Source organism: Passer domesticus, chromosome 1 (assembly GCF_036417665.1).
Source record: "Passer domesticus isolate bPasDom1 chromosome 1, bPasDom1.hap1, whole genome shotgun sequence".
NCBI classification, from domain to species: Eukaryota; Metazoa; Chordata; class Aves; order Passeriformes; family Passeridae; genus Passer; species Passer domesticus.
The window spans coordinates 45,188,745-45,214,063 of NC_087474.1; the positions used below are offsets into that span (position 1 = coordinate 45,188,745).

Sequence of the window (25,319 nt, forward strand, 5' to 3'; positions counted from 1 at the left end):
CTCAAATTCCAGCTTCACATTTCATAAATTCCCACGACACGTGGTGGAGTACACTGTATGGGAAGAAGTGCTTCTTCTGTCCATATGGAAATAACATTACATTTGTCAGCCCCCTCAGCCATGTTAGGATGGAAGAGCATTGCTCCCTTTACTCAGTACTGAACAACTGGTAAACCCTGAAAATAAATGTAAATTTGCCTTGGTCTTCTGATTTATTTTTTTTTCTGAAAGAAGTGTTTTTAACTGCAGTTCGAATCAAAAGATTGGTAATGTTTCCTTTTTTTCCCCCCAAAAAAAGTAATTTCCAACATTATAAAAGGGAAATACCAGATTTACTTAGAGATGCAGCTTAAACATCTGCAAGAGGAGACTGCCAGCTTTCTGTGCAACAGCTGAAGGCTTTTACAACTATTCCTATCCTTGTGTTTTGATTTTCCTCCCACACAATGATTGAAAAACGTTCCCTGCATCACTGTTAAATGAGCCTCAGGTGGGAGGAGGAGTGGACAAGTAGCAGCTGCCTGCCATAAAGAGGACGTGGTTAGTTTTTTACTGGGATGTGAGCAGCAGCAGCAGCAGCAGCAGCAGCAGCAGCAGCAGCAGCAGCAGCAGCAGCAGCAGCAGCATTAGCATTGGACTTTAGGTTTTGGGGCTCTAATGGGGAGGGAGGAATAGCTTAGTTCTTGTAGGGGGGTTTGTTTGGTGGTTTCTTTTGTTCTTGTGGGGGTTTTCCCCCCTTTTCTGCACCACTCTCCTTCTCAAAGGTAAAAGTAATTCTTTGGCCTGAGGGAGTCTGTAGGGTTTTTGGTGCTTTCAAGAGTTGCACCGGCCACCCTAGATGGAAGCTGAAGAGGGCTCCAGCGTTCCTAAAGCATTCTGAAACTCTAGGCTGAACCGTGTGCTAGTTTGTAACAGGTCTCAACATAATTTTGGTTTTTTTGTAACTTTGAAGTGCTTGGGTCTTCTAAAGTGTTAAGCTTCTGCGTTCTCTGAGTTCTTATAGTTTTGCTTATAAGTTGTGTGTGATAGTGTTGTATTGCTTGCAAGTATTAGTTAACTGAGGAGACATCGAAGTGTGGGAGGAAGTTCTGTCTTGTGAATTTTATATGGCTCTGAATGCAAACTTACACATAAGGATTTTGGGGGGGTTGTTTTTGCTACCTATCATTTGGTTTAAGCGTAGGAAGCAGGGTGTCACTGAAATACTTGGTTTACTACGTTAGTTAGCTGTTGTTCTTAAGTATAGTATAAAGTGCAAATCCTGAATTAATGGAGTTCTTATTGTAATGTGTAACAAAGGATGCATTAGCATTAAGAAGTGTTTCCTTCATGAAGCATTAAATGTCTGATTGTGTGAAGCTGTGCTTCTTTTTTAACATTTGTATGTGTGTGGCCTCTTGCTCAAGGCTAATTCACTGAAGGCTTTTTTTATTTAATTGACTGGGGTACTTCTTGTTGAGACCTATGCATCTAAGGCTACTGGAGCTCTGTTGCTTTAGAACATGTTACAAGGTTGCCTTGAAGGACTAATATTGGGAGCTGTGTACAAAAGCTTGCTTAGCAAGGCCCAACTGAAATATTTGACCTTGATAGCATGTCAGTTTGTTACCTTCTGTTTGGAAGACAGCAGCTTCCTTTTGGAAGGATATGTTTTCTTTGGGCAGGGAGAGGAGTGTCTGCTAAATTCTGACAGAGCTTAAAAATAATTAAGTCATGTAGTTTTTAAAGTGGTTGATAATGATTACTTCTCTCTTTCAGTTCTTAAAGAAAAATGAATACTGCCTCAACTTCAGAAAGTGGATCGTATTCCACAAACCACCCAGGACCCTTTATTTATGCTCAGTCATCAGCTCAACAGCCTTATCCAAATCCATGGTGCCTCAGTTATGCATACAGTCCATACTGCGTACCTGCTCCAGGTAAGGAAAACAGCAGCTCTCTGTGGGATCCTTGCTTGCTTAGTTACATACTTTCTTCCACTCTTGCAGTATCTGTGTTAATGAGCCTCTTGGGAGTTTAACTAATACTTAAGATTTTTGACAATCATAGCACTACATTAATTGTGCCTTAAATATGTAGGTTCTGTGGTGGAAAACATCTGTTTCTGGAGAATGGAAGCTAAGCAAAATATTAACTAATGGTCATCCTGCAGACACAGAGCTCCAGAATGTACTTAGCAATTGATATGCGTGTGTATATATGAATTCCACATGTGCATGTGTGATAGGTATGGATAAATGTGAACTTAAGAAAATAAGAAAAATATTGTTAAATACACCTTGTAAGTACTATGTCTATGTGAACTTCTATCTGGAGCTGTCTTTTCAAAATCAATGTTACATCAACAGCTTGTGAAATAGCCAAAAAAAGCACAGAAAAACAATTTGGTGAATGTTCCAAGGGATGAAATCAAGCTCTGGTTGAAGTGTAGATGTTGAGATAAGCTACTGCCTAATGAAGAACTCTCTCTGTTTTTGCACCAGATTTGCTTCTAAATATTGAAAGGTGGAGTGTTTTATTTACAGATGTGTCTGATCTTGTAGCTGTCTCTGTCTAGTAAATATTATTCAGGCTTACTTATTTCAGAAAGATGATATTTGTCTTTTCTTTTTGTCACCAATGTCTAGGCTTCCGGAGTGGAAATCCATATTTTCCATTTTATTCTGTTGCACTCCATGAGTACCCTAGATTTTTTGTCCCACAGCATCCAGTGCATGCAAGAATTAACAGAAGGCCTTATTTTAATGCTGCCCCATCTTCCCCTATGTTTTATCATGCAACAAGATTTAGGCATTACAATAGCTCTGGGAAGAAAATGGAGACAAAAGAAACACAGACTGATCCTAGACAGCCTGAAAGCAAGCAAAAAAGGCATCAAGATATCCGTACAGAAACGAAAGGTTGTGGTGCAGGAAATACAGCCTGTGTTTCTCCTGGTATAGGTACAGAGACTGAAACCACTTCAGAGAAACGAGATTCGTTTGGCTCCTCTATTGTGGTAGACAGAGAGTTTCATAACAAGAGCCCTGCCAGCTCTACACAGTATAGAAATCTTCCTACTGGAAGCTATGCCTTTGAGAAGGAGGAAGTGAGGATAGAATATGGAAATGGCTCTCCAGCTATTCAGCTGTGGAAGTCCTTTAAAGAAACAATCCCACTGTATGATGCGGCAAGTGGTAAACCAGTTCCAGAGAACATACTGCCACATGACTTATTTTCTCTTAGCTCATGTGAAGGCTTGCTATATGGCCCTCATGAAGGGGAGAATATGCTGCCAGGAGCTTCCTTAGATGAGAGAAAAGCTGTTGTGACCTCCAAACAGGGTGCTGAAGCTGTGCAAGAGAAAGATGTCCAAAATAATGAAGTTGAGCTGGATGCAGAAAAGATGGCAAAATCCCCCCCAGGTGAAACCATGGCAGTGCAAATCACAGAGTTGGCAAGGTCTGTTGGTGTAGATCAACCAGTGGTAATAGCTAAGAAATCTAGCACTAAAAGGGCTGCAGGATCAAAAACTTCTCAAGAAGAGCCTAGCTTTATTCAACAAGCAGGACTACTTCCATCTAATATGGAGGTAATGAGTGACTTTCAGCAGAAAAAGCTGAATTTAAGCCACAATGCAAACGGTGAAAGGCAGACAGAAAAAAGTATTTGGTGTGACAAATCAATTGAGAAGTTTGCTCCCTCTAGCAGCTGGCTGGCTTGTTTGGACAGTATGGACACAAACTACAATGCTTGTTTGCCACAAAGGAAGTGTCAAAGTGTAATCAGTCTGTCTTCTGATGACATGTCCTCTGGAGAGGAAGGCTCATCAACTGATAATGCCCCAGTGTCTTATTTTGTGCCTGACAATGTGCTTCAGAAAAGCACATATACTCTTCAGAAAAGTACAGACGGCTTAGAGCAAGTTAAAGGTGGTGGATCCCCTAATGTAGATGAAGCCGTAGGAAAGGAGCAGGTGAACAGCCTCAATGACCAAGATGTCAACTCTTCAAACACAAAGATCAAAGAGGCTTCTAGTAAAGGCAGAAAGCTGGGAGCCCTTTCTAGGTCCTCTAGTAGGAAAGAAGTTGATTCTCCCAGCAAAAAAGCAACTAAGAGTTTGTCAGAAGTTGAGGACTCTGAAGAATATTCTGTGAAGGGAGAAGAGGAAGATGAAGATGGAGAGGATGAGTATGAGGATGACGAGGATGATGACATGGACGAAATTGAGTATTTCTTTCAAGAAGCCCCTCCATATTGCATCTTGAGGCCAAGTAAAGGAAATTTCTACCAAGTTGGCCAGAGAGTGCTTTGGAAACCATCTACAAATGCTGTACCAGCGCAATTAATTAGCTGGCCGGCTCAAGAGAAAATAAAAACTAGGAGTGGGCTTGTTGAAAACATTGGTGTAGTTTATAAGCCAAAGAAGAGAGAACAAGATGAAGTTGTATACAGTGACTATGGGTATTATGGAAGAAAGAGGCCTATGACAAGAAGAGAAGGACTTGAACACCAGCGAATGCTACGGAAATTCTTGAGAGGTGAGCTAATTGCTAAGGACAAAGTGCTCGTTAGTAGCATACACAAAGAACACCTAATTGCAGTTTCATATTGTAGGTTAAAGTAGTGGGAAGATTAGAGCATGTTGTAGCTTCAAATTTGGCCAAGAGCCAGAAGTCCTGCAGAATGCTTTCTGAAGCAGAGGGAAGTTTGCAACTTTTTAGCTACTGCATAGGGATTCTGTATTTTTACAGCCAGCAGAGAATAATGCAGGAACTCTCCTTTGTGTTAGATTTGATATACTTAACTCTCTGACATCAGTAGCAATTTATTAATTTGCAGAGTTTAAGGTTATTTAAACTATGTATTGACTGTTGCTTAATATCTTAGAAGCTTTGCATTTCAGTTTATACAATCTGACTCTCCTATCACAGATTAATGCTGGGTGCATTAAACAGAATTAAGTTCAATATAATCTGGTGGACATACCCTGTGTAACTTTCCTGCAGTAGTCAAACAATTTTTTTTTTAAATTATAGCTGCTGCTCTCTTTGTAAAAACAGTTTTGTACTTTGAAAAAAATTGGTGTGAAACAGTATTAAATTTGATCTTGGAAAGAACATCTTATTTATTCCAAGGTAGATCCTCTTAGAAATTAGATTAATGTGAACTGAGAATAAGAAGAGTTATCAGTTTGCAGCTGGTTATATGGTCACTTCAGCCGGTGGCTGCTGTTTAGTAGAGTCTTGCATTCTAAAAACCAACCAAAGCAGGGTGATTTACTTCTAATAGCAGGTTTAGTGTTCTTAAACATTATTTTCTTTCTTCAAAATCTGTATACTTAATGTAATTTTTGTTAAATGTAGTCTTCAGAAAACTGTTTCTATTTCAACAGACTCCTACAATCAGACCCAGTAGCTGGCTTTGCATTCTGGCTTGTGGATCAAACAGTACACCAGCATTTCCAAGACTAAATACTGACCTTAATTTTTTTTTTTTTTAATTTTAATTAGGAAGGCTGTTAAGAGAGAATATGGGGATACTACCTGAAGAGTACTGGATTAGAAGTGGTGCCAAACCCAGATTTACCAGCCAAATATGTGGTAGTTTCTCACCTCCAGCAAGGAGCAAAGAACAAGGTACAACTTTCTCTGTGTGTTTTTGTTCTTAAGGAACATCCAGAAGGATATGATACAAAATAGCAAGCATGTGACAGTTCAATAAGATTTGAAAACAATAAAACTAATCCTTCCTGCTTTGGTATTGATAAAATGCCTGTCAGTCAGTGTCTCTTGGATATGTTTATAGCCTTCTCAAACAGAAACAAGGTAATAAGGTGCATCAGAGATACTTCTGGGGATTTTTTAAAATGCAATTTTATAGGAAATCAAAACATTTAATGCTTTGGTGTGACCAAAGCAAAGCCTTTATTTGTGTGAAGTTGTTACTACCATAAACTGTAATATAAATTATTTATACAGATAATGCTACTCTTGATACCATATGCAGTGGTAGTTCCTAATTTTGATCAGTAAAACATGTGTCCTGCGTTTCAAGTATCTCAGGATCAGCCTATCTTCAGAACAGCCTGATTTGCTTCTCTTCAGTTCACTGATAATATACATCAGCTTTCCTATATCAACAACCGAGTAGATAGAGCTAAGGAAAACACTTTCTCTACATTGCTTTCCTGCTTGAACATACTGGGATTTGGGATTGCCTCTTGCATTGGAGGCTTTCTACATGCAGACTTCGGTGTTGTAGGGTTTTGTTTATTAATGCTAGCATGCTCTATAAGAGTTGAAAACATTTTACTTTAGCAGTGTTGTTCTTGGCTCCACTATAACAATGTATAAAAATATGGTAATTGTTCTAAAGTAACTGTAAATTACCTTTAACTTTCAGCATGTCTCTTCTGCATCTTTGAATTCATAGATAGTGCAGCAAACTGAGGGTGTTTGGTCTATTCCTTGCTTACTCTTCCTCTTTTTCTAGCCCAGGTAGTTTGAAGAAGTCATCACATTCAGTGTTAGGAAGCAGGAACTGGTGTTTTCTGAATGCTGTTTGTGATGCTGGATGCCTCAGAAGGGCTATTAAAATTATGTTCTCTTTAAAAATGTTGCCTATATTATTACTTGTATTTTCAAATTACAGTGCTCTACAAGTAAGGAGGTTGGTCTAAACAAGTGATATATGGCTTTAGCAGTAATATCATGCACTAAATTTGACTGCTTGAGCAGTTTACATGTAGAGCATAACTTCACAGGTCTGAAGTTTTTTAAAGACAGCGGGTGAATTGGGTCACTTGGACAGCACCAACTAGTCTTGAACCCCTGAAAAGTGAACTAAGGCAGAACTATCCAACGTACTAGGCTCCTTTTTTACCACATTAACACCTATCCAAATTATGACCCAAAATACAATGCATCCAGAATTTTGGTTAGACAGTGATTAAATGCTGCAGATGCACAAGACTTGCTTGACATGTAGTGTCAATTTTATCTGCTACTTAAAATGGGTACAAAAAAGGGAGGGAGGAAGAGGAACACCACAGACCAGCTGGTGAAAGTCATGGTTAAATTTCCCTTGAGACTATGCATTGGAGAAATAACACCATTTGTATCTTGTTATTTAGTGTGCCAACCTTTGGTTAAGCCAAAGAAGAGAAGAATGGGCAAGCCACCTTCAAAACGCAGAGATGCGAGACATGAGATGGAAGAAGTAGAAATGTGGGAGCTGCCTAAACACAGCACACAAAAAGGTTGGTATACACTGACAAGCTACAAAAATGACTGTTACAAGCATTTTTTCTATCTTGGGGACTGATCTTGGTTTGAACTGCAGGGATGTTGGTTAGTTTGTGAAAGTTAAACTCAGCACTTAATCACCTTGCTATGAATGCTAGTGTAACTTTGACCAGGTTAGGTTCCTTCTTTGTTTAATGTAAGGATGGGGGAGGAAACCCACACTGAAACCTGCTGTTTTAGTTTTAGTCTAGTTGCTCTTCAGACTGCTGTACTGTCTTCTTTGAGTGCTGGGTCCTGTGTCACTTTGCAGTATATGCTTTTATTTAAGCTGCTTATCTGCCTCAGCTCAAATGATCTGTAATTCAATATAACAAAAATGCATATAGATAATTCTAAAGATCTCCAACTTTATGGATTAGGAACTTCTGGTTATTATGGAAGAAGGCAGGGAAAAACCAAAATGAACTCGATTCAGCAACAAATATGCTTTTGTGCATTAGTGTGAGTCTAAAAAGTTTATAAATTGAAAAGGGTCAGTAGATACAAGAAGCTATCTGAAAGATCATTTTTCTTTCTGGAAAAGAATAAGTTAGCGTAGAAAAATGAACCCAAATGTTCCATCAGGAAATACATGAGTAAAAGACAGTCTCTCTCTCATATAATAGACAAAGGATTAGACTTTCATCTGGGAAATATAAGGAAGGTTGGAAACAAACTTAGGCTGAAGTATCTTGCTAGTGAAAATTTGCATCAGCCCTGAAGATAGATTGTTTAAACATAGGTTTTAAACCTTTAATTGCTGACCAGCTTTTATTAAAAGCATCCAGGAAACTTGCATAATCCCAAAACACTTCTTGTACTTTCCCCAGAAATAGCTGATGTTTCTTGGATACATTCAACAATGTAAGAGCACATTGAGACTGTGATACGAGCTTCATACGGAACTCTTTCTTATCTGTTGTGCTGGGATATTCTGAAGTCCAAAACCACTCATGCACATTTTATACTAGCTGGGAAGTTGAGTACATAATTCTAATATCAATCATCAGTGCCTGCAATAGGAAAAGACCATCACTGGTATCTAGTCTTTTTTAAGAAGCCAATTGACATAGTTTGGAGGTGGAATATATACATACCTTAACTTTTTTCTTTTTTTATCTTTAGGGCATGGAACAAAGAAGTCCCTCTCTAAGAAAAGATAATTGCAAATATTGGGGCAGAAGTGAGGGGGGAATAACAAAGGTTTTTTTGTATAAATCCAAGATTTGATTATTATTCTATTATATATTTTGTAAGTTGCTGTTCACTCTACAAGGGCAAGAAGTGACACTGTGAAGACTGAGGACACAATTGAAATGGAATGAAGTATTTAACACCAAAGTCACCATTTTATAATTGGCACATCCACTATTTAAATAATAAATTTCATAGAATTGCACTTTGAGACTTCTTGTGTTCCATCTTTACACAGTAGCAAAAAAACTTGAGATGGCCATATATGTGCAAAACTGCCATTATAGCATGACAGTTATTGCTGCCCTGTCCTTAAACTCTGCAGGTCTGTGAGGCCTGTCCATGTTATCTCATAGTCATATGATCTGGACATAAGTACAAGATCCTTTTTCATCAGCTGGATTTGTTTTTGTCAACATGCAAAGGAATATAGTTACAGCTGTATCATGTCAAGTGCTGTTTTACACTTTCAAAGCAGTTCCTCAGGTCTTATGACTGAGGACGAAAACTAAAGCATTGAGTTGATGTAATGCTTCCCTCTTCTCCCCTTTTTCTCTGGACATTTTTGAGTCCTTTATGGAGCCCCTGAGCTGGAGATATGGATCTGAAAGGTAAAACAGAAGTTTTTAGTGGTGTGCCCTGTTTTCTGACTTCTTACTGATGACTTCTGTGACTTACAGCTGCTACTGTCCCCAGAAGTCTCTTTATAGAACTAAGATGGTAAAATTAGGTCTGTGCTGAGCTGTCTTAGGAATAATGGTAACAGACTGATCTACATGAGGTGGATAGCTCAAAAATATGTAATTTTTTTCCATATCTACGAAGGTTATCATTACTGTGTGAGAAGAATAAATATGATATTGCCAGTCTTGAATGATTCACAAATAAAGTGATAGCATCAGTGAAGAAAACGGGGAAACAAAAAAAAAACAACCTGCCAACAAAACACACATCTGGCTTTCCTTAAAAAAGGGTGGGGTGAATGGACAGAGAGACCTTGTCTTTTGCTTCCTCTCCCATGTTCTTATTCTGTCTGTGCCCTAGAGTAAGCTACATCAATAAAAGTAGCATTTCCTGTGACTGTTCAGGTTTTGTGTCTACCTATTACAAGTTTGGCCATAACTGAAGTTATGCTGTTTTCCCTCTTAGTGAGGAGTATTGATGTTTCCCTACCCAACTGATCCTATCTCTCTATTATTTTTAATTCCACCTGGTTAATTGTTAAAGCTCTGCTATAACTACAGCCTTTACCACAAGCTGTTAGAGGAAAGAAGTCATTGTGATGACAAGTTTTCAATTCCTTTTCACTTCAAGCAATGAAAGAAAATAAATGCATTAACAATTCTTATTTGGCTTCTGTGCTGTACAAAATCTCTGCACCAGAACATCAAAGAATAAAATGAGGAATTCTAGCATGGAGCTTTTTTACACGCATTTCTGCTGATAGCCTTAGCTGTATCTTTTGCTGCTTATCTTATAAAGGAATACTCATGACCTCATAGCACATTACTTTTGGGAATGGGTAATACTTCACAGATACTCCAAGTGATCATGTTGGTCAGCCTTTTACAGGTCTTGCACTACTCAGTGTGACTTCTACTCAGATGCAAGAAGTAATTTAGGACCTGAGGATGCTCCTGAGAGGACAAGAGGGAGTAGCAGTAGGAGAGTTTACACTGCTCTTTATCTGAAAATGAATGCTATTTTAAACTGGTTATATCTTGTACTATACCTGTGCTATGCCCGATACTTATAGTATGTGTGAATGCTCCAGTGTTCAAGAAATAATTCTTTGATAAGGTTATATGCAGTGTAGTCCACTCTAACAGTACTAGTCCTGTGACCTTAAAACTAAATCTTCTGCTTGGCTTTTTTTTTCCATTCAGCAGCATAGATAATTTGAGGATTGCATCTTAACTGGCTTACAGCTGAAACTAATGTTCCAGTGAGTCAAAAGGCCATGCTTCACAAAGGCAGTGAAGTACAAACTGCATTTAAAAGGCTGGGAGTTCAAGCCCAGGCTCTTGTTTATTCAGCCAGGTAACTAAGGCAAGGTGATATTTAGTTTTGCAGATGCACATACGTGTCAGCTTTTGTTCTCACTGCAGCCAGACTGACTGCCCAGTGACTCACTGCAGAGCTGGCAGTACTGTGAATTTGTAGCTGTCGCAGTACTGCATTGCCTTGGAAGTTTTCACATGCTTCCTGCAGCATCTCCTGAAAGGCAGCTGAAGAATCTATTTGCTGCTTGGCACACCAGCAACAAACCTTAGAGGCCTCTGGGATTGCCATACTGAGAGCATTGTTTGGACAGACTTACTGTCTGTGGCTCAGGATTTCTAAATCATTATTTGTAACTAACTGAAACCTCTGTTGCGAAGTGGGTGTGGTGTAATTACTGATGTGGAGCTCTGGGTTCTGTTGGCTCACCAGGTATTAATTCTGTATTTTAATTTTCAGTTTTGTAGCACCTGGATGGCATAAGTTTTTTTCCTGTTTACAATGTCTGGTGTTCTGCCTTATACTGGAAAATATTAACCACAGGTCTTTCTATTAAAATCAAACAAATGCAGAATGGAGCCAATGACAAAAAAAACAGAAAAACCCATACTCCAAACCTCATGCCAACTGAAGGTGTACCAAGGGAAAAAAAAAATTAATTCTTTTTTTTTAGAGTACTTAGCTTCCCCTGACTTTCTACCACTGGCTGTCTCACTCAAAAAGACTACAAACCCCACCTAACTGAATGGCTGAAGAAATAAGGAAAGCATCAGTATTTTACCTGAAATACCTTTCTTACAAAAATGATGCAGAGTATTAAGATAAAAGACTTGGGAAGCTATATTGCCTTTGAGGGTAGTGTTAGCTGCATTTAACACCTATTTAGTTTCATGGCACTATATAATCATGTTATTACTATCACTTGGGCTTCAACAGAACATTCAAATGGAAATAGATGTCTATAAAGAAGGCCAGAAAAAAATGTTTTTTGAACAAAAACATTAAATGGTTATGATTTAAAAAATAAGGCTAGTAAGTTTTTCAAGACTATAACTTCCTATCCTGCTTTCTGGGTTTACTTCAACATAGAACTGTTTTTCATTAATCTAAAGGGGTGTTGGTATTTATCTCTAGTCTACATATTTTTAAAAGACTTATCTTAAATGACAGCTTTGGCACTGTTTAAAATGCCAAATGATGACGTGAATCATGCTTCTCAGCACTCTAGCCCTGGCTGTTAAAAGAGCTCTTGTAAATCTTAGTCTATTGGAACTGTTAAATTTTGAAATGTTACTTTTTATGAGTTGCAGTAAAGGCCTACATGGGATATGACAGAGGCTTATAAAACTGGAAATGACAGGGAGAACAAACAGGAATCAGTTATTCACACACCCTCCAGTGTAAGATTAAAGGTGTGTGAAATTAAACTAGTACAAAGCAGTGTGAAAGTCAATTGCTACAAATTACTAAACAATGAAGAAGAATTCATTGCTAAGGAAAATGGCAAAGTTTATAAGCAGTGAGTGGATACAAAAGAAAATATATATCCAAGGCCACTAAATACTAAAATCTAACCCATGATTCCAAGTACCTGCACCATAGGTACTCTCAGCAGTAGAGGGTGAGAGAGCATTTCAGTGAAGCAATGAAATAAGAGAAGAAATAATAGCAGAGTTTGCACTGCTCTGCTGTGGAGCTGTGTTCTATAAACCCTAATTGGAAAGATACTGATATAACAGACCTTTAGTCAGGCATAGAAAGTTATATGGCATCTCAAACATTTAAATTGGATTTGACACAAGTTAGAAATGGTCTCCTAATGTATTTTTCTTAATTGTTGAAATAATAAATCCTGACTGATACAAGGAGAGAGTTCCATCAATAAGGAAGGGGATTGCAAAGGAAAAACTGATTTTTTTTTTAATATTAAACTAAGCTTCAGAACAATCTTAAATTACAAAAGCTGAAGTAACTGAAGAGATCCTAAGTTAGCCCTGCTCTAGACAAGCCTGAGTAAGAGTTCTCTTGGAATGCATCAGGTCAATAACAGGCTTCTAGCATCTGTCCAATAACCTGTAAATGCATTAATCTCAGCCCCACGTGTGGCAATACAAGAATCCTAGAATGGGTTGGGTTGGAAGGGGCTGTAAAGATCATCCAGTGTCAACCCCCTGCCACACTCAGGGCCACCTCCCACTAGACCAGGTTGCCCAGAGCCCTGTCCAATCTGGCCAAGAGAATTGGTCCATTATAGAGCTCCCCATGCTATTTCAGCTGTTAAATCTTTTTTCTGGTGAAAGAACAAGGCCCTTAGGATTTGATGATGCTGTTGATACAGGGAACTAACATGAGTCACCAGTAAATCCCACCACAGGGAGATTTGCTAAATACAAGAGAAAATACAACTCTACCTTCAAGGTCTGGGAATATGATAGAGAAACTTCTTGTAAGTAGGCCTTGCTTATCTTGTTTTTCCTCAGAACATATTGTGAATACTGGCAAGGAATGGGGGATTATTTTTACTAAACCACTCTAAGACATGTAGGAGGGAGAAAAAACATTTTAATTTATATTTTCCCTTGTCTTCTCTTCCAAAGCTTTGAAGAAAATAAAAAAATATCTTAGCTGCATTGTAGTCTATGACTTTGATTTCACTGTTAATGTTCACTCTACTGTATTAGAGCCGTACCATGTGGGGTTTTTTTCAATCTTAGTATACCCAGAGACTAAATTCTATAGAAGTTCTTTCAAAGCAAATCTAGTTTTCTCTTTCCTTTTGCACATACCAATATCCATCATCTAGTTCCTCAATTCACAGCTCTGTACCTTGAGGTTTCAAAGAAAGCTGGTTACTGTAAACAACTGTTTATAGCTATCTCCATTTTCCTTGTTGAGTCTGCAAGATTATGTAAAAGTGTGGTCAGTATGTAAGGTGTTCTAAGTACACAAAATGTTCTCTTCTTCCTGCTTACAAATTCTTTACTATTATTGTGCTTTCGTGCATGTAGTTGAAAACCATTTTGAGAGCCTTACACATTTATATTCTTGTGGAATGATTAAAAAAAACGTTACCTCATCAAATCTAGTAAGCATAAAAAGTGGGAATTTATTACCCCCAAGCCTTTAAAAAAGGAAACCTTCCTCAACTTTTATCAAAATCATTGATACTGCAGAATACGCAGAAATCAATCTTTTTAATTTCTTACATGGAACCCCCCTTTTTAAAACTAAACCTACTACCTCTTTACAGTTAAGTTGAATATTTAACATCATTACACTTGGCTCCCACTTCTATGGTTTAGACATTGTAGATGTTTCACTTCAAGTGTTTCAGAACTGTGCATTAATGATGGTGATATTGAGATTTTGTTACACACACACACCAAAAAAAAAATCAAGTCTTGCTGATGCTGCAATTTTGTCTTAAAGTAAATCCCCTTGATTATCTTTTTTCCCCTGCAGCAGAACTCTTTATTTCCCTAGCTGCCAATATTAGGATAGGTACACAGAAGCTCAGCACGTATGCGCAGAAGGAAATACAGTACAACCTGCTCTTTACAAGCACTGTAAGGCAGCCCTCAGTGCTCTGCATGGTGCAGACTGCACTCCTGTTACAATGAGGCTTTGTATATAATAAAATAACTTCACAGAGTAAAGACACTTCCACAGACAGTCTGCTAATGCTACAGGCTTGTTGGTGATCCCTTGGTGGTCGCTGCTTTCTGCTGCTGGTCACAGGCAGCAATGCAGAGGCCCCATCTGACCAAGCTGGATGGCTCTCAGCATGGGTTTTACAGCACAATGATATGGTTTAATGCAGCTTTCTTCTTTCTGGCTGCAGAGGGGCAGAAGAGGATGCCGGTGTGGGATGCTGTATGCAGACATATGTATGTTTCAAGTTTAATAAAGCCCTTTCTGGTGTTTTCCTCCTCATTCTTTGGATCTTTCCTCGCAGTTCACAAATAGAGAGGTCAATGAACATGCAGCAGGTGACTGCTGTCAGTCAGATCCTGACTTGTCATTAGATTTGGATGATTTACGCTTCCTCTTTTTCTTCTTCTTCTTTTCTTTCTTTTTCTTTTCCTTTTTTCTCTTTTTCTTCTTGTGTTTATGTTCTGAGGAAGTGGAGCTGCTGCTATCTTCATCATCTTCATCACTGTCATCACTGCTATCAGATTCTGAGGTAGAGTCCTCCAGGAGCTGCTTCAGTTGCTGTATCCTGAGTTTAAAATATGTGAATGAGAATCCTTTCTAGCTTGTCTTTGCCCCTAGCTTTCATCTTTCCTTCCTGGTTTGAGGAATGGTTGAGCTGCATGCAAAGGGCAGGGGAACACCTCCTCTTTTGCTTAATTAGCTCTCATTACAGATAATATCATGGACTGATAAAAGCAACTCCTTTGAGACAAGCAGATGTTCTGCTTTCAGGGACTTTCCATCCCATTGGATAGGAAAGGCAGACTAATTTATTAGCTTATTTATGTGTGCAAAATAATAAGGCAACAGCTATCACCAGCCCACCTGGTGATAAGAAGTTCTATGCTTATCCCTGCAGAGGAATATTGGGATTAGGGTATTATGACATTCATTGTCCTGCAGATACAGAGAGGATGTCAGTGAAGCTGACAGGGTAGGCTCTACTCTGGATGCAGAAGTATTTTTTGAAAGGCACTCTTCCTTTGAGCTTGCAAGGATTACTGGTGAACAGGGACAGAATATTTGCTGATTTTATTTTTGTCCCCTGTATCCTCTTCAAGGATTCCTCTCCAAGAGTGCTGCTCTATGGGCTGCCTAAAGTTAGTTCAGTTATCCCACTGAAGCAGTTCAAGCAAGAAAACAGCAAAACCTGCCACTTTATATACTAAATAATGACCTCACAAAAGTAGCAATATCAGGTGCCTAGCACTAGCTTTCTAAACCCCTGCTTCATTTCTACTGAAAACATTCTGACAAATCAAATTTTAGAAAACATCTCAGTGAAGTCAGTGAAAGAAAAAAAAATCAAACTGTTTTTTCAGGCCTAAACAAAAAACCACACCTAAGTACCTCAATATTATGGCATAATTATGCTCTTTAAACTTTGTTTTGGGGAAAATACAAAAGCAAAAGAATTGAAGTGATTGATAGTACTAAAGAGTGATTATTTAGAAAGCAGAAATGCATTAGTCTATCAACATAAAGAAATTGCCATTAAAAAAATGTTGTGAACTAAAAATAAATTTCTATAAAAAGGTCACCTATACATTAGTGCCACCTTATCAAAATAAAAATTAAATTGAAAATGCTGTTTACTACAGACACACTCACCTCTTTTCTTTTTCATGACGCTTATTTTCCCTTATTATATCATACATTGGATCTTCATGTGCCTTTAAAATGGAAAACAGGAAATGCAATGTTATCTCCAATGGTTTTATTTCCTAAAAAAAGAAACCAAAGCAACCAAATGCAAGAGACTTTTATCAAAAGAGAGAATATGCTTAGCAAGCTGTTAATTCACTGTCAGCACTGTTCACCTGAACTGGTGTACTTGCTTTAGGGAAAGGTTATCTAGCTACATCTCCAAAGAAGGGGACCCTCCTTAGGTATGCATCTCCCTACCTCTCCAATCACAGCCAACTACGAGAATCCCACACATCATCTGTGGGAATAGCTAGACTTAGATACAATACTCAAGTTCAAAATAATGATCTGTACCCTTACAGATTGGGTATAATTTCGATATAAACAATCAGGAACACAAGAGTAAGGAATATAAGATATGGATAATGAAGTTGGAGTTGTTCTATCATTCTATGCACTACCATTAGTTCTAAAATCAAATTAAATGGGCATTGTAGCAAAAAATAGCTGTGAAGGAAGACAGCAAATAAACTTTGCAGACATTTAAGGTGGGTTCATGCCATGCAAGAATGCAGAAAAAAGGTGGGGTGGTCATTTCTGTTGGAAGATTAAGCAAACAAGTCCAACAGAGAGGAGAGATGCCCGATGCTGACCAGAGGTGGGAACTGAAATTTCAGGAGCAAATGAAAGATGATGGGAATGCACCATGAAGGGCCTTGGACATACAACAACAGTTTGATGCAAAAATGAAAATGAAGACTAGAGGCAGTCTGGTCACGGGAAAGGGCTAAAAATACTCTTTGCAATTCCATACAATCAGTACAAATCCAGAACTTGGACAGACTAAGCCAAGATTACATTTTTCAAGGACAGAAATGAGGACATAAAAGACGTGAAGTGATGACAGCTTGAAATATAGGTCAATGATGCAGAGCAACAGAAATAGTTAAAGAAATCACACAGGAAGAATCTGCAGAACTGAGACAGAGCTTAATGCAGCAAGAGATCAGACTTGTAGACAATGACTGGATAACAGACCTAGACAACAGCATTCATGATGTGGTTGTTCACAATGAGAGCAGAAGGCTTGAAGCAGCTGTAACGTGGGCAGCTCAAGCTTGACTAAACATTTTTTGTTATGTTGACATTTTAACCACAAAAAAAAAATAATGGTTGAAACAGGTTCTTGAAGATTTCCAATTTATATGTAAAAATTATTAATTTTCCTCTTGAAGAGTAGATTTTCTGCAAAGTAGTCAAACATCCAACCACATCTGTAGATTTTTCTTTATTAGGAGATTTTCGGCATCTATGTTATACTAGAGACAGAGAAAAAGTCCTTAATAAAGCATCATCTAACAGGCTAATCTTCAGCTGCAAGATTATGCACAATCAGTACTAAAAACTACAAGCAGTAATACTACAATACTGGTACTCACTACTCTAAATTGCTCCAATTTCTGATTGCCTTTAATAAAGAATGGGCATTCCTTATCTCCTGTTCTGTGTCCATAACGTTTACATCTCCAACCTTAAAAAAAAAAAAAAAAAAGCAGCAATGAATTGCACCTCTGAGACAGATCAGAAGAAGCATAAAAAAGCCAAAACCACATTTCTGCAAAATATTTTCAAACTGTTGGAAGAAACGGAGAAATACAACCACTATGTTGATAAATGTAATATCCATAAAACACTAGGCTGTAACAGCCTTCAAGATACTTTTTGCTTTTCTATCAATATGATGTCAATCTACCTGGACTTCATCATCTGTCCACCAGACATTCTGCCCTCCCCCAGGGTAAATGGATGAGATATGATGGTCCAACGACATCTGGAATATTTTCAGCCTTACACTGCATAACTTTGACTTCTTTTCCCAAAGGCATCCAAAGCCCTTTTGTTGGGGCATGTGCCAGGAATTCTCGTGCGCTTTCATTGCCTGGTACATCAGGTATGCAGTCTTCTGGTTTTGTTTCATTCTCCTACCAAAAAAAAGCAGAAAGACAAGGACAATAAAATAGCTTCCTTTTTTAAACTTTGCTAGAATTAATACTTCAAGTGTACAGACCTTCACTTTATAGGAAACATATTTCCTCCGTTACCTTTTTACCCTGTAACACACAAAAGATTTAAAATACTTGACCCTTTCTTTTTTTCTCACCCTTGAATTCTGCAGCCAGAACTTTGCTGCACAGGAATTTCAATCCTTCCCATCCATTTTAGTAATTTATTTAAATAAACAATAGAAATGAAAACTTAACACCAAACAGAGACTTTGTTATCCTCTTCCTATTAGAAAGACATAACAATTACAACGAAGCCTGTACACCACAGAGCAGTTATTTTTTTTTAGGTTAAAAACATGACTTTATGGCTTAGGTATATAAATTTGGCAAAAGTAATGATCATGATGAAACAATTATTTTGGCCTAAGCAGTAGAGAAGAATCCTGAAAATATGTCATTCAAACAGAAAATCTGCTTCTATCCACACCATTAAATACTGCATGAAGTATGCTAAGAGATGATGAAAGACAAGGTCTCCTTCTATCTGATCCTGGGCATTTCACTCTGGATCACCAAGACAAAGCAGTCAGCTTGTAATGATTCTCTGAGTTTTTCCTGGGAAGCACTTCTCTCTGATTTATATAGGTAACACAGACACTTAAACACCTAAAGAACAAGTTTTGTGAAAATCCCTCATAATCCGAGAAAATTACTGCTATTTACCAACCTTAATTAGCCCAGGGGGAGGTTTCTCATAGCTGAAAAGCAATAGAAATATAGTTACTCTGCAGCTTAGCACAGACAAATAAATTGAAAAAATAATTTTTTTTCAGTGGCATTGAGTTAAAGCCTTCAGCTCATATTTTTCCTAAAATTTTACCCTGTAACTTAGAACTACAGCAGAACATGGATACAGCAAGCTGGGAGACAGCATTTATCACATTAGCACACATCTCTTGCAAACATCCTTCAGATTCATTCTTGTGGGAGCACAACTACTTCCTGGGGATATGTAGTACATTTGATTTAGCTTCAGTTACCACACATGCATAATTCTCTCCTCTTTTTCTGCTGCACCCCTCCCCGAGGTCTCCAAACTTCCTTACTGCAGCACTGCTGAATCACAGACACAGCCAGCTGAAACTGTCAGTCAGACAGTTCCTTACATCTAGCTTTGCCAGCCAAACCGAATACATAACAATTTAATCATCTTCTGTGCATTAAACCTAAAGACAGAACCCTACTGACCTAAGTACCATATTTTCTGCAGCACTTCTTTGCAGTTAACAGTAGATAAAACATTTGTTAAAATCCAAGTAGCAAACAGGTACTACATAGAGCACACAGAACTGAGAAAGTGCATGTGCTAAGGAGTTAAATGCCAAGGTAATATGAAATGGTCCTGGAGGTAAAGAATACACATTATTTAGAAAGATGCAAGTCTGTATAACTGAATTTGTACTGGGTATTTTCCCCCCTCAAATCTCATCTGTATTTAAACAGATACACTATTTTCTGTAATCTGCTGCCTTAGTGAAAGTGTACAATGATCTTAGAAGAGAACTGAGATTTTTTGGGGGTTGTTTTTCAATGAAACAAGAAGAACAGCACTGTGCAAGCCCAGAGGCCCAAAATCTTCTGCTTTATGGAAGACTCTTTTCAACAGGACTCTCCAGACATCATCCACATATTAACTCAGCAGGACACGAAACATTTGTACTGGCTGTGCATCATTTTAGGCCGTAAGTTTGATGGCATAGGCAATATTTCATCGGTTCAGCCGTGCACACACAGACACCCCTACATACCTATAGGATTGCTAGGCACAGTCATAGTAATACAGTAAGAACAGCAGGGAAAATGTGGTTAAAGTATGTTCATCCCATCTTTATAGCAATAACTTGGGAGTGCTTTTTGGTGCGTTTAATAACAAACTCATTTTTACTTGCACGTGGAAAAGAAAAAAACAAAATCATGTTCTTGAATACCTTCTGACCTTTTTATTTTGTTAAAACAGTAATTCCTTTTCAGTGAAATAACATGCACCTTTTACAGCACCCAATTTATTTTCTTTTCTTTCTTCTTTTTTTTCCCCCCGTCTATTCTAGTGGAACAACCTCTGCTCCTGTGCTGCATCTGTCAGACTTGGAGGAACCTGGGAGAGGCGACAAGCCCTTCATAAATCACCAAGCAACTCTGCAAGTGGCCCCCAACCCCTTCAGCCGCTCACCCCTAAGGGGACGGGGGAAGAATAATCACCACCCCCCAAAAAACCCCAAACCCTGCACTGTAAACGAGCCCCAAATGCCGGCGGGGTGTGCTCAGGGCAGGGCCGGGGCGGGAGCCGCGGGCAGCCTCCCCTCCTCGGCTCCTTACAAAGACTCCAGGTGCTGGATCTTCTGGAGCTGCTGCGCCTCCTGCCTCTTCCGCTTCCTCTCATGCCGGTCCTGGCTCCTGCCGCCGCTCGCCGCAGGCTCCGCAAGGCTCCTGGCCCGCGCCTGGCTGCCCCTCGCCGCCGCCTCCTCCTCCGCTCCCTCCTCCTCGTCCTGCCCCTGCCCCTGCCCCCTGGGCGCCCGCAGGGCCATGGGCGCGGCGGCCAGAGCCGCGGCGGACGGCGGGGCCCCGGCGACGCCCCCTCCCCGCCCTCCGCATGCCGGCTTCCGGCCCAGCGCCGACTTCCTCCGGCGCCGGCGGCCCCGGCACCCCGCCCCTCACGGAGCCGGCCGGGCGCGGGGCTGTCCCCGGGGGTTTGGAGTAACGTGAGGAGTGTTGTGCCTTCCAAATCGATATTAAAAAAAAAACAAAACAAAAAAACCCCAACCCGCCCCCCCCCCAAAAAAAAAACCCCCAAAACTCAAACCCCCCCGAAAACCCCACAAACAACTAAGCAAACAAACAAGCAGAACAACAATAACAATAAAACCCATAAAACATCAACGTTCCAGTCGTTCCTCCCGTGCAGGAGGGCCGCCACTCTGGTCCGGTGAGCCCCCACCGCATCCAGCTCTGGGGTCCCCAGCACAGGAAAGATATAAAACTGCTGGAACAAGTTCAGAGGAGGCCACCAAGTTGATTAGAGGGATGGAACATTTTTCCTGTGAGGAAAGGCTTGGAGAATTGGGATTGTTCATCCTGGAGAAGGGTCTGGGATGACCCAGCTGTGGCCTTCAGATCCTGAAGGGAGCTACAAGAAAGCTATAGAGAAATTTACACAAGGGCATGTAGTGACAGGACAAAGGTGAGTGGATTAAAACTGAAACAGAGTAAGTTTAGATTAGATAATGGAAAGAAAGTCTTTACTGTGAGGGTGGTGAGACATCTGCACAGTTTGCCCAGAGAAATTGTGTCTGCCTCATCCCTGACAGTCTGCAAGGCTGGGTTTGATGGACCTCAGAGCAATCTTGCCTAGTAGAAGGTGTCCCTGCCCATGTGAGGAGGTTGGAATTAAGTGATCTTTAAGGTCCCTTCCAGCTCTATGATTCAAGCACCAGGATTGACGGGTGTATGGATACACATGGAGGAACATGGCAGTGGGCTGGCTATGAGGTGTCAGGGAGCAGGTGTGTCCAGGGTGGAGGGAAGGCTGAGGGGGTTGCTTCCCTCTCCAAGTTGAAGATGCAGCTGAGGGGCCTCTGAGGTTGGGGAAAGGGACTGGGTATGCAGGGAGGGCCCCATCATGGTGCTCACTGGGCATTCTTTACTGTGAGGGTAGTGAGGGACTGGAAGAGGTTGCCCAGGGAAATTGTGGATGCCCCATTCCTAGAAGTGTCCAAAGCCAGGCTGGATGGAGCACTGAGCAACCTGGTGCAGTGAAAGGTGTCGCTGCCTGTGGCAAGGGAGTTGGAACTAGATGATCTTAAATGTCCTGTCTGACCAAAACCATTCTATGGTTCTATGATACTGTGCTTGCCAGTGACCAAAATACATGTGCCTGGAAGGGGGAGAAGGTCAGCATCTGAGCCAAAACCAAGAGGTGGGTTTAGTTTTTCTTTCTTTTATTTATTTTTTTTTAAAATTCTGTTGTTTTGCTGTTTCAGAAGGTACGTGTTGGTTATGGGGCAAGGTTCTAGCGCCAAAAAGTCTCTAAATAGAGACTTTATTTTGGAAGCAAACCCAACAAGTCTGGCTAGGGCTGTACTGCTGTGGTGAGACCTAACTGACAGGCAAAGGGTAACCTCCTCTTCAGTGTATGAGCACCACTGGCAAGGCCAATCTACCCCCAGCCTTTGCAGTTTCCTGCCTTGGCTGTGATCTCTCTCTTGGAGGATGAGCAGCAGAGGTAGATCAGTATTGGGAAGGCAAAGTTTAAATTTCTACTTTTGTTTCATGCTGAAATTCAAGGGCACGTGAGATTTGGGGAATTGCTTAAGAGCTGAGCGAAACGTGAAAAATATATCTTAGAAATCCAGGAATTGGAGGTGTTTTAAACTGTGATCATTGTGGTGCTTCAAAAGTGCACATCAAAGGCAAAGGAAGGTAATTGCTGTTACAGCACCCTGTGATTCTGAAGTGCAGTAAGACAAACGTGGTCCTGAGAATGCCTGTCTTTTACAATGCAAAAAGCAATCCTACACATTACTTAACAACGTAATATTGTTAATCAAGCACTGCTTTAATATTACTTCAGCTTTTGCTCAGTAAAACCTTACCTGGGATGAACATTCACGTGTCATGTTTCTCACTTGCATTCAGCTAAGTGGCTGCCATTGTAACTTCAGATCCCAGGAAACTATTTTTGTCCAGTTAATTGTCACAGTCCTATTCAAGGCACAAGGTGCTTATTTTAATGTTTAAACAAAATAATCCAGCTTTTGCAAGACATGACACTAATACACACTATTGATGAAGATTTTTATTTCATGCACCAAATTTTGTAGGTTTACTGGCCCTGGAAAGAATGCAGTGGCCATTCTTCCACAGAACAATGCTCAAGACCAAAGCAACATAACCTTGCAGATACACTTAGCAAAAAACCAACTCCTGCTCTACATAAACTAACTCCAACCTATCCATCTGCCTGAGATGTCATAAGATGGTGCATAAGTTTTGAGTAAACCATTTTCATTCATCCCACGGGTTTGTAGACAGCTTGTGTATTTTCCTAGCAGTGTGTTTTTGGGAGTAGCCTTTCCTTGGGCCTAAACTCAGAACAGGCTGAATTGCTGGCATGTCTTGAAAAGACAGATCACAGCAGCTGACTTGAGATGCTAAACTCCATTAAGACTTCTTGTCTAAAGCCTTAGAAGCAAAATCAGTTTATTTGCTAATCTGAGTTAAATATCTGTGTATGAGGCAAATGCAAGGTGATGTGGTTTAATATAATCCAGTGTGAAGCAGGTTAAGTAGATGACTTGATGCTTGCTGGAGGCTAAGAGATTTGCTGCTGTGACACTGCTAGCATGTGGGAACATGTCAAATTGCAATCACTCCCTTACATGGCCATGTATCTTCAAGCAACAAGTGAGGTAGGAGAAATATTTTTAGGTGTTGCCATTACATTTAAAATGTCTGAAAGAACTTAGGTGAGACACATTATCAAAATGTCACTCTATTTAGAGAAATGGCAATAGTTACTAACTATTACCAATAGTTAGGGACGAGCTGGACTGGGGCCTACTAAATAGAGACTTTATGTTGGAAGCAAACTGAAGTGATATAATAGAGTTTTTTTGGCCCCCCTTTTCAGGCTGGTGTTGTTATTTTCAAGTGCTTTTTACTTCACTTTTTCAAATCAACAGAGTAGTCAGACTCTGAAACAGCTTTCCAGCGTGACAGGACAGTGACAGAAAACTTAGTATGATTCCAAGATGCAGTGTTTCCAGTTCATGAATGGTATTCTGTGGGAGAGGTGTGTGCAACAGCAAAAGAGACAGGAGTTCTCCAGAAACCCTGCCAGTCTTGCTTTCATACACTCTGGCCTGTCCTCACTTGGCTGAAGTAAGAAGACTTCTGCCAGTTTGGAGAGGGTAAGAGCCTGGCTTACATGACCTCAGATTCAATTGCTTCAGCCTTGACAGAATAATTGGCACAAATTCAGGAACTAAGTGCATGGTCTCAACAGAAGTGTGGGGTTCCAAAGGAGGCAGAAGGACAGATCATAGTGTGTATGATCCTTCTTACCATTAAATCAATGGGATCTTGGCTGTGTTCTTTGCATCCCAGTGGCTTGGACACCCAGGCTGTAATTTCTGATCAGATCAGGACATTTGGATGTTATCTTTACTGCAGAAACTTAATGGGGAGCACAGGAGGTAAAATTCGATGGATACAGAAACCTGCCCAGACACAGTGGTTTAAATGTGTTCTTCAGTTTGATACAAATAATTTTCAGTGCATTTTCCCATCTGTCTTGGAAATGAACTTAATCACTTTATTACCTGTCTTAGAAGTACCAAGGTCAGGCTTTTTTAGTGAGAGGAGATTATTTAAAACTGTAGGTAACTCCAAAGTTTCTTTTTTTCTTCCTTTGCTGAGAAGAAACCCTGGATTCTTGTGTTGCACACTTACCCAAGAAGGCAATTGCTTTCGTATCAGTCCTTAGGAAAGATGTTTGTTTCACAAATAAAATGAATTGTGAAAAGGGGGGAATAGGGAAAAAAAAAGTTACTTTCATTTCTATTTATTCTGAAGCACAGGTGCTCAGTATCTGTAAATTGCTTAAATCCATTCTATTTAAAGGGTTTATATTAACTGAGGATCTTGTTTGTGGTACTTAGAAGGGTATTTCTTTGAAGTTGTGGGGTGGGTTTTTTTTCCTTTATATGAATGCAGTGCTTCAGACATTTCAAGAAATTAATTTTTTTGAGAAATGTTGTCTTACAACTGGTGTCATAGCACTGTAATTCCAGCTTCCTCCAAACATCTAAGCAGAGCCATTAATTGCTGTTGCAATGTGAAGTATCTGAAAAGCCATTATTTTTCATGGTGTCTACTTTATGTAGCTGAAACTTTATGTTTCAGCTACAAGTGATAATACTGGGATCAAAATTAATTTACATCCATGTCATCCCATGGGCATCAGTATTCCTGTGAGAGTGTAGCCCTGGCAGAATGTCAGCCAGTCTGCTTTTCTCCATTTTTGGCTGGCTAGAGCTTTGGGCCAGGATCTGTTTCTGATTATGTGTCAGATATTACGCATGAGAGAGGAATCCAGAACCCGTGTTAGGCTTCGTGGGAAGTGAAGCACCTCCTAATGGGATCCAGAAGAAGCAGATCTCAGCAGGCTGAGCAGAGCACAGTCCAAATCCAGCATGGCCAGTCCATGGCTGCCTGAAGCTAGATGGAGACATTCAGAACAGAGTGAGTCTAAGCTCTGGACCACTCCGACCACAGGGAAGGCTGTCTCAGAACAGCAGTGGCCCTTTAACCAGCTGGGAACCTCAGCTATTAGGGGAGGTGCTGACATTCTTTCTTACAGAGAAAAGTTTTGTCTGAAGTGGAAATGCTGGCAGTTTCTTTTGATACTAGTTTGGCAATTAGAAAATTTGGTTCCCTCCTTGGTCTGGGTATTCAG

The 25,319-nt window shown here is 39.9% G+C and overlaps 2 protein-coding genes and 1 long non-coding RNA gene across 6 annotated transcripts; 2 read left to right on the forward strand and 1 right to left on the reverse strand.

Moving 5' to 3' along the window:
* Positions 1 to 417: 417 nt before the first annotated feature.
* Positions 418 to 8,664, forward strand: LOC135299150 (uncharacterized). Of its 4 annotated transcripts, none has more exons than XM_064417715.1 (6): positions 418 to 540; positions 1,759 to 1,919; positions 2,628 to 4,520; positions 5,493 to 5,618; positions 7,115 to 7,240; positions 8,391 to 8,664. In XM_064417715.1, the coding sequence occupies exons 2-6, from the start codon at positions 1,772 to 1,774 to the stop codon at positions 8,426 to 8,428; spliced, it is 2,331 nt and encodes a 776-aa protein (XP_064273785.1). In that variant the 5' UTR covers positions 418 to 540; positions 1,759 to 1,771; the 3' UTR covers positions 8,429 to 8,664. The 4 variants fall into 4 exon arrangements, with proteins under 4 accessions (XP_064273785.1, XP_064273777.1, XP_064273788.1 ...); XM_064417707.1 differs by having other exon boundaries at positions 498 to 643; XM_064417718.1 differs by lacking the exon at positions 418 to 540 and adding an exon at positions 624 to 764.
* Positions 724 to 20,441, reverse strand: RP9 (RP9 pre-mRNA splicing factor). Its single transcript, XM_064418016.1, has 6 exons — positions 20,183 to 20,441; positions 18,534 to 18,564; positions 17,653 to 17,782; positions 17,240 to 17,331; positions 15,765 to 15,826; positions 724 to 14,679 (listed from the first exon to the last, which is right to left on the reverse strand). The coding sequence occupies exons 1-6, from the start codon at positions 20,389 to 20,391 to the stop codon at positions 14,460 to 14,462; spliced, it is 744 nt and encodes a 247-aa protein (XP_064274086.1). The 5' UTR covers positions 20,392 to 20,441; the 3' UTR covers positions 724 to 14,459.
* A 219-nt stretch (positions 20,442 to 20,660) lies between these two features.
* On the forward strand, positions 20,661 to 23,412 carry LOC135299256 (uncharacterized). The gene is made up of 3 exons (XR_010361274.1): positions 20,661 to 21,443; positions 21,720 to 21,779; positions 22,684 to 23,412. It is a non-coding gene; the product is annotated as an uncharacterized LOC135299256 (long non-coding RNA).
* The last annotated feature ends 1,907 nt before the right edge of the window (positions 23,413 to 25,319 follow it).